This window comes from Poecilia latipinna, unplaced genomic scaffold, assembly GCF_001443285.1.
Source record: "Poecilia latipinna isolate Pla-1442-1.1 unplaced genomic scaffold, P_latipinna-1.0 Scaffold1723, whole genome shotgun sequence".
Taxonomy (NCBI): Eukaryota; Metazoa; Chordata; class Actinopteri; order Cyprinodontiformes; family Poeciliidae; genus Poecilia; species Poecilia latipinna.
Genome location: NW_015114339.1, coordinates 64,819 through 77,135, shown reverse-complemented (window position 1 = coordinate 77,135; position 12,317 = coordinate 64,819). Strand labels below are relative to the sequence as shown.

General features: G+C 42.9%; 1 protein-coding gene across 1 annotated transcript in view; it reads right to left on the bottom strand.

Annotated features, from left to right (window-relative positions):
• The window catches only part of hsd17b12a (hydroxysteroid (17-beta) dehydrogenase 12a), a 24,876-nt gene extending 16,014 nt beyond the window's left edge, over positions 1-8,862 (bottom strand). Inside the window, exon 1 of the mRNA XM_015060529.1 lies at positions 8,504-8,862. Coding sequence (XP_014916015.1) covers positions 8,504-8,681 — 178 coding nt within the window. The 5' untranslated portion in view covers positions 8,682-8,862. The remainder of the gene's footprint in view (positions 1-8,503) is intronic.
• Between the last annotated feature and the right edge of the window lie 3,455 nt (positions 8,863-12,317).

Sequence of the window (12,317 nt, the reverse complement as noted above, 5' to 3'; positions counted from 1 at the left end):
ATTATTAAGGGGAGGGGAATTTCTTGGCAAAGGGGAAAAAAAAAAAAAAAAAAAAAAAGGAAGATGACAGGGTGGGGGGAGATACAGAGAAGAGGGGAGGGGAGTGATGACGAACATGGAGAGGGAGGAAGGAGGGTGAAGTGGGGGTAGGGAGGGATCCTAGGGGTGGCTAAAAATAGAACTGGAGCAAAGCAAGAGAACAAAAGAGTGGAGGAGATCTACAGAATGGAGATCAGAGCGGAGGAGAAGAAGAAGAAGAAGAAGAGAGGGAGAAGAGAGTGAATGAGAGGAGCTGGAAAGAGAGAGCAAGAATCCCTGGTTATTTTTAAACCTCCACCCCCCTCCCCCTCCTCTTCTACCCCGCAATGTTAAGAATGAAACGCTCCCAGGCAGAAAAGCCTCAATGGGCACGGGTTGAACCAAATCTGGTTGAGGCTGCAGCTGCAGGTGAAGGGGGGTGGCGAAGGAGGCAGGGAGGAGGCTACAGATGCTGCAAAGAAAAATGGCTGAGGAGGACTGCCGACATGAAGGGAACTGGGGGTTTGCGGCATTCCCCCCCCCCCCCCCAAAAAAAGCGCTGGAGATACTTTTATAGGAAAGAATCTGTCCAACTGGAGGAAGACCTTCTGACAAACGGCAAGAAACTCCTTCAAGGAGACAAGTAAAAGAAATTCACATTTTTAAATAAAGTCTCAATGCATCAGAAACTCGTTTACCCCATTTTGGGAATGGAGAGCAAGAATGCACGTACAGCAAAAACAGCTTGAACCACGACGCACGCGCGCGCACGCACACGCGCACACACACACGTAGATAAACAGTAATGCAGGAATGCTCTCCGACCTCAAACCAGTCCTGCTGACCGGTTCGTTTCAGATTGACGTTCCTGTCAGACACGTCGTGCATTTTAGGAATGCGGTTTGTAATTTTCCAAGTGTGCGCTTCTAATAAAGAACCTGCACTGTGTAACTGTTTGTTTTCTTTTCTCGTTACATGTAAATTAGATGTCATCTGCATGAAGTAAATATTTCCCAAACATTTTTTAAAGGGTTAAAAGCAGGACAACACTGATACGGGTTTTTATCTAACAGACGGACAGTCGCGGTACATTGAAAATCTGCACCATATATATTGCAGGAACTCAAATGCACATCCCCAGATTTCAGATAAACATCTTGATTTGTCATCTTTTAAACCCAGATTACAGATAATTAGCTGCTTTACCAGCAGGAGGGAATTACAGCGAAGGCGATTTGCCCGGACAAGTCAGGCAACGATACATACATGCCTCTTATTTTTATTCACGCAACCAGTTTCTGAATGGCGAGCCTCACTTCCATTATATAATGGAACCATTGTCTCAATAAATTTTGCCCAGCAGCCGAGTTTGACTCTGCTGCATTCATGTCCTAAGAAATTCATAGTTGTAGAGCTAAAATAAATAATATCACAAGCTCATTATGCCTTTTTTTCATCCCAGTGGGAGTTAATATCCCCCGTCTCCCTCCTCCCAAACCTCACGTGACCATCGCATGACATCAGTGACATGAAGCGCCAACGTAACAAAGGCGGTGTACGCAAGCCGGCATGCTTAGTGACAGCAGCACTGACGACAGCAGAGCGTGTGTGTGTGTGTGTGTGTGTGTGTGTGTGTATAATGAGGGGGGCTGGCTGTTGCCTCGCTGTCCATGTTCTGCCACCCATACCCAGCACCTTCTGAAGGAAGCGCTCCAAACGTTGCAGTGTTCCGGCGTGACCTGGAGGGGGCGCGTTTGTACCGCAGCTCAACACATTCAGGAGGTGTAGACATCCCCTAGCCAGCCTTCTCCGTCTCCCTCCCCTCCCTCCGCAGCGGAGCAGCCCCTGCCTGCAGCCTGCTCACTGTTCTGAGAGTCTAAAAAAAGCAGCGAGGGGAGTAAAAATAGCAGCGCCTGCTTTGGCTCGTCTGGGAGCTGCTTGCCGCAACACCTGAATACCAATCAGAATCAAAACCTCCTCCCCTCCTCCCCCCCAACCTCCTCATCACACCTGTCACCGTGGCCGCCACGCCAAGGAGGAGGAGGATGCTCGGTCCAGAGACTTCCACCTAACCCTGCATTACCGCTGCAAGCACAGAGGACAGGGACAACACTGGCGTTAGTGAAGCCGACTGCAAATAGCAATAATATAATACAACCTTAGGGGTGGACATTTATCGTATTATTTATTGTCAAAAATTACTTAGAATTTTGATTCATCACGGTGACGATAAATTCCAATTAATGACGTTTTAAGAAGTCCCGAAACTGACGTATCGTCAAGGTTCTTTTACCATTTTTCCTTCAATGAGAGCTTCAACACATTTGAAAAATATGGTAAAATATCTAGTTCCTGTGTATAAATCACACTTCTTGACAAATGGGGATATTTCTCAAGAGCAACATTTGTGTTTGTGAAGCCATGATTGCTGTGCCACGCAGTCAACGGAAACACAAAAGTAACAGTTCTTATTGTAACAGTAGCGCCACAAAATATGTTGATAAAACTTTAAGTCCATATCGCCCACCTCTTCTCGTCTTCCCCACCTTTCACATTCAAAACACAGAGATGAGGGGAAGGAGGAGGAGGGAAGTCACATGGGTGATGCAAACCAAGACTAAAATAAATCTTGATCAGGCCAAGTGAAGAGAGGGAAGGGAGGGAAATAACAGAATATGTACTTCAGAGCTGTTCAAGATAAAACCTGCATCTATTTTTGGGGGAAGAGAACAATAAATAATTCAGGATTTTTTTTCTTCTTTTCTTAAAGCAGCATCTCCATTTATCCCCGCCTATTTATTTTTCTTTGTTTTAAAAACTTCATTATGAAGTATGACTCCCAACAGCTATTATAAGGAGAGAAAAAAAATAATTTAATCCTGCAGCCAGAAATATTTAAAAGCCTAGTTGAAAGTTCAGCTATTTGAACCAAACAACAACCTTCATGTTTATCTAGTGAGTTTTTGCAAATATTTGGACACAGCCTAAGTGATGTAATGCGATAACAGCATAACTTCATACAGAACATTCCTACGAGAATGTCCTAGAAGAACTGACGTCTTTTGCGAGACGACGATATCTGAAACTGAACGGACCACATTTTCTTCAGACAAGCAGATGGTGTCAAGTCATGCTGGTGGTTCAAACTTAAACTGTGTGACCGAGAGGGTTGCACTGATGCACTTATCTTTTGAGAGGTGAGATAAACACACCAATATGGTAAGGAAATAGTAGCACAAGAGGGCAAGTGGGGATATGTTTTAATTAAGTTTCTACAGAGTTTCAGCAACTTTTACAAACCTTGAAAACAACAGGAACAAATTGTTTTCAGGTTCTCTTCTAAAGTTCTCCAACACATGCAAACATTTCTCATCCATTGTCCAGATGTTTTCCTTCAGACCAAGTTAAATTTATGCTGCAAATAAAGAATAGAGCCAGACGACTCAAGATGGATATTAAAACCAAGTCTCCATAGGTATCGGATCGACTTGGTAATATCGATATTTAGTATCGACTAGCTCTACTCTGTTTGCAGCATAAATTAAAATTTAATTATAAAATTTCAAATACTCAGTTTCAGATTCTTTTTAAATTTTATTTTAGTATAATTTTTTTCCCTCAACTCCCCTTCAAAGACCGTTTCAATTGACTCTCAAACAATAATATTTTGAACTTTTTTGTATCATTACCATTTGTCATGTTAATATGCTTAAGTATTTTTAGACCTTTGTTCAAATTCTGTCCTGGATTTGAATAATAAAAAAAAAATTAAAACCAAAAAATGGCTAAATATTAGAAGTTTAATGACATGTCAAACTCAATAATAATAAAAAGTATTAGTATCGGCAATATGGGCTCTGTATTTATGATATCGATAGTACGTCTCTACAGCAAGCTATAGTTTCATTTCAAAAACAACCACTTAAGAAAAGTAAAACCTAATCATGTAAAGAATTGCTTTAAGTGTCACACTATTGATGCTGGCATTCAGGAATGTCAAAGCAACCATTATAAGTGGAAAAGTCAATCTTTTTAAAAAGATTGAAACAGGAGCGGTATAAAGAAATGCTAAAAACCTACTTTCATTATTACGAGTTGTGAGAGGGTGCTAACAGGAAAACAAATATTTCAGATGGGCAAAAATAGAGCTAAAAAAAAGGGGATGGTGATGCAGAGAGAGCTCATTTGAGGACGGAGAATGTGTGCAAAAGGTCAGAGGAGGACTCGAACCGACAGTCGTGTTTCCTCTACGGCGTTCCTTCCATCCCGGCGACACGTGCGACGGAGCGTGTTCACGTGAACAGCCGTGCGCGCTCCCGCTGCCCACACATCCAGAGCACGAGAGGGAGGGAAGCACATTCACAAGGATAAAAGGAGAGACCCCGCATCCATTGAGACGCGCACGAGGATGGATTTCATTCACATGTGTGCACATGAAAACCCAATTCATAAAATATTTCCTTCAGTTAAAAACGTATGTTCATGTTCGCAGAGGTGTCATTTCCAAACTGGCATTAGAAACAATAATGTTCCCATTATTGCCTTCGTCAGTCGTGTGTTGTGCTGAAGAATGGCTGCATCCTCCTTACATAATGGAGACATTTTCTGAATAAACTGATGTCCGAAGGGAGGAAGGGTGGAAGCGGAGCAGCATCCCATCAGACTCCCATCCTCACACACAGAAAAAAATAAAAAGCTCCCCTCGGTCTAAATTTATTTCCCCTGTAATGAAGTTTTACAAGCAGGCAGCGGCGCAGACACCACTGCTCGATTACATAATATGGCAAGCTGGAGTCTGACACTGGAGAAGGGAAGGAGGGAGGGGGAGCGAGGAAAGCCCAAGGAGTGCTGCACTAGAAAGATGCAAAAATTATTAAAAAACAAAAACGTTTTATTAGCTAAGAATTCTGCACTAACATTTTCATTTTTGCAAAGTGAATCTGACCTGAGCATTGGAAAAAAAAAGAAAAAAAAAGAAAAAGAAAAAAAAGGGGAAATACTTGTGTGGATGCCTAAATTCAGTTTAAATTTTTCAGTTCTTCAGAATAAATTCAGTTCATCTTTCTTATGATTTAAGTTTACTATGATTTTTTAAAAAGTGTACAAAAAAGTATACAACGATAAATTACAGGTTAAAAACTCATGTAATATTAGAGATCAAGTTCCTCTTGTAAATTTGCAGATTAAATTACTTATTTCAATATGTAATTCAATACTGAATTACATAAGGTTTCTGGTTAGTGGAGGAGTTACTGAAGCGGTTTTTGACCTCATTTGTATAATTATTGTAGTGGTTTTTGTCTATAATTTACATTTGTATCGTTTTTCTTTTTGAAATAAACAGCTTAACCTTATCAAGAAGATACAGTCTATTTTGTTTTTGTAATCAAGTGGATAACAAGGGGGGGGGGGGATTGAGAGCGTTAAGCTTATGGCTTCATCAGTTAGAAAGCTACAGCCCGTCCTGCTAACATAAGAGGAGAGGAAACTGTTAACTCATGCTGCAATGCTCCTATTCTGCCACTAGGAGTCCCAGTCATCTGAATAGAAACTCCTGTGGAATCCCTGAGCTGTGTGTAAGAACTGCAGAGGTTCATCCAAACACACAGACACACACACACACACACGGCGCAGCAGCTACGGAGTTATTTCACCACTCCGTTTCTCAAACACAAAAACCCATCTGTTAAAGAAAAAACAAAACGCCTCTCTCAGAAAGCATTCCTCATTGGACTCAAACCTGTCCAACCAGGAAATGCCAGTTACCATAACTACCAGATAATCAGCTAAGTCAGTCAGATTTTTTTTTGCAGCTTGAAATGAAAATAAGCAACTAACCCTCCCCCCCTTCGCCTCGAAGAAATGAAAGAATTTGTCACTGATACTTGATTTTTATCACAATTTACAACCTCATCAGCAAATGTTCTCGAAGTACAGGAGGATTTCTTGCGTGGCTGCAGGAGTCGGTACCATAGTTGCTGGTTTGCTGTACAGACTTTGGGCTACAAACTGCTTCTAGCACAAACTGTCTGTTTGGGGCACAAATTTGGACAGTGATTTGGGCCGTAGTGATTAAAAAGATCCTCCATTCCTTGAAGGTTGTTGACGGAGTCGTACCTTAAAGCGGGCAGGTCAAACTCATTTTGGGCGTCAGAGTGCATTAATAAAACCAGCCATTATACTGTTGAAATACAGCTGTCTGGATTCAAAGAATTAAAATAATTATTTAGCATTCTTTCACATTGACAACTTGGTATTGTATAAATAAAAACTGATTTGACCGATAAATATTTAAGCACAATTTGTTTTCTTGAAGGACCACATAAATAGTAATGGTGGGCCAAATTTGGCCCACGGGCCTCAAGTTTGATATGCATCTGTGAAAAATATTAATGGGGTAAAAAGTATAAAGAAGTTGGCCCCCCCTAACTCACTCCGCTTAGGGCCTCATCATTTCTTGGGTAGCCTCTGGCAACAAGACACTGCCATTACACAACAGGACACACACACACACACACACACACACACACACACACACACACACACACACACACACACACACACACACGATAAAGTCGACAGTTTAATAAGCACTGCTGGTTTTGTTCCAGTTTCATCATTTTGTAACCAGATCAATGAGGAATTTACTTTAAGTAGGCCCCCAAATTAAGACTTTTTAAAGGAAATGCGATATATATAAAGAGCAATAAAAGTGACTCAGATTGAAACTTCAAGTTGTCGAGTCACACTCCCCCCAGTTGTGTTTAGGAAAAAGAAATACAAAATTCGCCACCGCCGGCTGAACTGGCTGCACAGGCGCATCAGGTCCAACCTGCTGAGGAAAACAGCTCATCCATGACGCACAGCTTACACACACACACACACACCTACACGTTCACCCCAAGAGAGCCATTCTTTTAGCCGTTGTGATTTGCGACGAACGTCAGAGTCGTCAAACTGGTGGCGGCCATTGGTTTCAGGGAGTGGCATGCAAACTTCACATGTTACGCAAAACAACATGTGTGGAAAAGTTAGGATGAAGGTAAATCTCCACTGCGGCTGAAGGGGCCAATCCCCTGAGTCATGCTCGATTCACAAAAACAAAAACAAAAAAAATAAAAAGAATAAAAGAAGAAGAAGAGGGGGGAGAACTCTGCAGGAGGATCACAATTAATACGCATAATGAGTCACTTCTTGTTACGCAGGACAGAAACCTTTTTTTTGGATGAAGTTAGTGCTATATCTGAATATAAATGGCTTCGTTCTCTGGGTGGAGAAGAGAAGCGGGTGGAGAAGGGTGGAGGAGGGAGGGTGGGGGGTGATCAGAATCTATAAGACCCAATTGATGACGATGAACAAGCATGATTCATCAGTGCAGCGGCATTCCTCCGCATACTCCGTCAGAGCCACCAGGGGGGTGGGGGGTGCATTAGTCACTCCTGAAGGGCCAAGAATTTATCTCCCCTCTTATAGAACCAATTAAAATCACATAGACAATATTTTTAGAGGAGTTCGGAGAATAACTGCGTCAGAATGGACAGTAATCCCAAATCACCAGGTTCTCCTTGGATGAAACCAGAATACCAAAACGCGAGAGAGAAAGAATGAAAACAAAACAAAACAAAAAAAGATTAAAATAAAATTTAAAATTGCGTAGCAGTCTTCACCAGAGACTGGAGAAGTGGGTCAAACCCAAAGACGGGCGACACCACTGCTCCCCACAGAACAGAAACTCCACCGAGAGAATCCAGACGGAGTTAAACCTTAAATCAGCGACATCCAAACAGCATTAAAGGGTGAACCGCCTCCAAGATGATGAGGGATTGAAGACGCACGCGACAAAAAACGATGGACCGTCACAACTTTAATGTGACACGTGTCAATCGAAAGCGTCGGAAACTCTCCAAACGTGGTTCGCGATTTTAACTACAAGGCACCTGGATTTGTGCCTTGTAGTTATTCAATCTGCATCGCAGTCTGTGGCTGAGTGTCCATTTAAAAAGGCTGAGAGCTGACCCCCACATTGAAAAGTGCGCATAGCCTGCGCAATTTTGGCTCACCAATATGGGGCACCCGTTCTCCCCCCTCCCAACACACAGACACACCATTACCCACTTTCCTCCTCCACACGGCTCCATTTGTGGGTTGATTGGGAGCCAATTGAAGCCAGATGTTTGTTTCTTTTAACAAAGTGGAGCAAATAAAGCCCCAAAATTCTGTTAGTCAATTAACAGCTCACCTGCGCCTGTTACGCAACACAAACCCTATCCTTGAAGTCAGTCACCCAAACCTCACATAACCTTCCCCTTCTCACCCCTCCGACATGAGGATGCAGCTCTTCACAGAGGGCAAAGTGAAGTTTGTACCTTCCACTTTTTTTTTTTCTTTTTGGTGTGGGGCGGATGGGGGGGGGGGATTCGTGGGTACGCCATGTAACTGCAAGTGGAGAGAAGGAAGAAGTGATAATTGCTGGAATCCGACTCACCTGCCCATTTTCCCAACTTCGGGGTGAGAAGCTGCCCGTTCCCCAGGATCCATATCCTAAAGCCGGTGAGCAGCCTGTAGAGCAGCCACAGCGCCATGGAGGCCACGGTGAACGCGCCGACCCAGAAGAGAGGCGTCTCGGCCCGGCTCATCATCTCATCCACGCTATCCCGGTTCATGGCAGCGGCTTCTCGGTGACTCCGGCGTGTGTGTATGTGAGTGTGTGCGTAATACTGGAGACCTCAATTTTTAGGCAATGTGCTCTAATTTCCAAGCCACAACGTGAGAGAGAGTCCCTTTATAAGGAGGTTGTAGCATCACACATACACATACACACACACACACACTCCTACCTCTCTCCCTCCTCCCCCTCCTCCACCAACACTTGTCTAGCCTGATTTGAGGTTGCCACGCCCACCTCCGCTCCTCACCGGCTGCGGCAGGCGTCCCTCTTCCAGCCCGCCTCACCTCATTGGCTGATTCTCCACCTCAATCATCCCCGGAGCTTTCCTTCATTCATTAGGTTTTTCTGTATGGGGGAGAAAAAAAAAAAAAAAAAAACGAGGGTGGGTTCGATTCGTAACCCGGAGCGGCGCAGTGATTGGAGGAACATTCCGGCAGCATCCCATTCGGAGCTGGTGATTGGCTGTCGACGCGAACAGGTTGGACGGTTTCAGTGAGAATTATGAAACCCTCCGAACCCACGCTTTCCATATATATAAAAAAAGAAAAACTGCCCATACCACTTTATGAATGAAACGGTGCTCTCAGTGGTGAGGAATGTGCGCGTGCCTCCCGCCCGACGGAGACGGTTTGAAGGCTCTCCATTGGCTGCAGTGACGCCAGTCTGTGATGTCAGCTAAGCATGACTCACTCCACTATTTTAGGTATTCAATCTGCATCGTGCTGCTGATAATCACCGAAAAAGAAAAAGAAAAGAAACAAACAAACAGGTGCAGGTGAACATCCCGGATTCACCGATCGAGCTGCAACTATGAGATGTAACAGCAGATAAAAACAAATAAATAAAAACAACAAAAAACTACAAACCCCAGCTGGAACGTCCACCCGAAAACTCTCGCGAGATTACCCACTAGTATTTAGCTCTCCCATCCAAAACATTGAGGTGTGATGTGTGTGTGCGGGAGTTACATAAACATTCAGACATGCTTGTAAATTTCCATCGCTTTTATTTCGCAGTGTTTTTAAAATTTCCACACACGCTTGTTTACAGAGAATGCATGTTTCAAGAACAGCTGCCACAATTTTTTTTTTTGCTGTCGTTTTTATTTTTCAGGAGAAGAATGTGGAGGAATAACTCCTCTGTCTCCAACTCTCGCTCTCTGCCTGCAAGCCGCCATGCTTCCCCCCGCCCCCACCCCTCACCCCTCTTTCTCCCCCATCCATCCGTCCATCCACACGCTGCAAACCGAACATGAAATGCAGGCAGACCGAGGCTCCGGGGCTGAAGGCAAAGCCTGCCGTGTACTCTGCACAGGGACGAGAGTATGAAAATGGGTCTGAATCCGAAAATGAATCGCGCTGCTGTTCGTAAAATTGGACACAAAGCTCTGGGATCCGAGAGGAAGGAGATGCAAGTTGTGTAACAGTTTCATAACACGTTCAGTCAAACGCAGTAGGAACAAAATGTCTCTGTCATTGCAACAAAAAACAACATAAAAATACACATTTGCACAAATGTCAACTTTAAAATACATAATTCATGGGACACGGTTGTAATTTTTTTTAAAAACATACAAGTTTATAGAAAGATGAGAAAATGTTCACATCACATCATCAATTTAACACGATGCACAAATATACAGTGTGATTATTGTTGCACAAGCAAAAATAAAATGGCATCAAGTTGATTTTAAATACATCCCATCATCATCTTTAATTTTACACTTTAATATTTACACACACACACACACACACACACACACACACACTCCTGTTAGACTTGAGGGGAGTCCACCTTCGCATCACAGTTATGATCCACACAGCTGCAAAGAGACAAGAACATGTTTAGCTTTTCATGATGCTCTAATGATACATATACAGACTTATGCACCCAAAAAAAAGACTTAAAATATTTTTTGTTTGTTTGTTTTATGAAAATTTCACTTAATGTGCAAAAAAATCCTACATTAATAATAGTGTTTTTTTTTAATTTTTTTTTAGCAGAATCATTCATGGCACAATTACTGCTGCATTAAATACCTTCAATATAAATATAACTTCTGATTTCTTTTTGTTTTTCTCTCTAAATGTGTTCAAGCAGATTCAAACTGTTCATCAGTAGCAGAGTTTCTCCTGGTAGCTCCTCAAAATGGGAAAGACAAGAAATCATTTGTCTCCTCTGCATTAAAAATCGTGTAAACAATGTAAATCGGCAAACGGCCATAAGACACGTTCGATTAAACGTGACAAGATGTGCGTCAACAGCCTAAATGAAGATGCTTAAAACAAATCGCAGCTGTGACGAACCGGAGCAGGAGGGTGAAGAATACTGGCAAAACAACAAACACACACCTAAAGTTCACAGTCATTGTTGGAGAACTACAGCCAGCATGGCACCCGGCACCCAACAAGTCTCTATAGCAACCAGTGGAAAGCGTCAACAAACATGCTAACTGGTGGTTAGCCATTTTTTCTGTCCTACCAACACAAACACAAAAACATGAAGCTTTCTGTTCGCTTCGCTCCAGCTGGAGCTGATGGGACGAGAAGAACTTTGACATTTTCAGCGGCTGAAAGCAGTGGATGAATGTAGAGTGCCTCAAAAAATACCAAGACGTCTCAAATAAAGAATCTGTCAGAAAACTAAAGCGGCTCATCACTAGCCTTTTGTTCAAGAAGGGAAATGATACAAAACTGTAAGCTTAAATCTACACAACAGGAAAAGGAACTTCCTGTCACTGTAGTGTGAGCCCCCAGAACTGGAGGCTGGAGAAAAACCAGTTGGGTGAGAACTGGGATTCTGGATGAGGACAACAGCAGGGGTAAAAAAACAAAAAAAACAAAAACAAAAAAACAGCTGGGGGGGATTTTTTTTTTTTTTTTTATAAAAACAATCATTTCCTAACATGGTTTATCCTCCATCTCCTCCCCTTCAAATAAATGTACTGCTGCAATAAAAGACGGAGCAATCTTCAAACTTTGTTCCCCTCTACGTCTCTTTGGCAGGAATGTGTACCGGCTGCAAACACACAGAAACCTGATGCTGCACCTTCACAGGCAGCTCAGCCACTTTTAACGCTTAAAACACCAACTACTAAGAGGAATTTAAAACTACCAACAACAACTTGCACAGCTTCATGAAGCAATACTTTCATCGCCCTTCGTTCACATAAAGCCCACTCCTCCTCTGGCATCGATTGCAGCAAGAACACACACACACACACACACACACACACACCTAATCGCCCTGTCCGGGCTGTCAGCACACACCCGGAGCCTCTCGGGTCTTGGATCTTCTCACATTCTCACTTCAGAGTCTCTTACGTCCCGTAGTAACTGCGTGTCATGTAGTTTAGATGAAATTAGATCAGTTCTCCACTCTAACGCTCCTTATTCTATCGTTTCTACACGCAGATAAAACATTTTTCAGCCGATTCTTTTTCTTCTTCTTTTAAAAAATTGCCAGAAATAAACGAGGCATTTTTTGCAAACAGATTTGCATTCAAGATTCAAACTTGATATTTTCATCGCTGCCTCTCCGGCTCCGTGTGTTGCTGTCCTGCTCCGTGGTGCTGAAACGCGCTTCGCGGACGGACAGCGCAACCACGAAGCCTCCTTTTTAAGCGCAGACG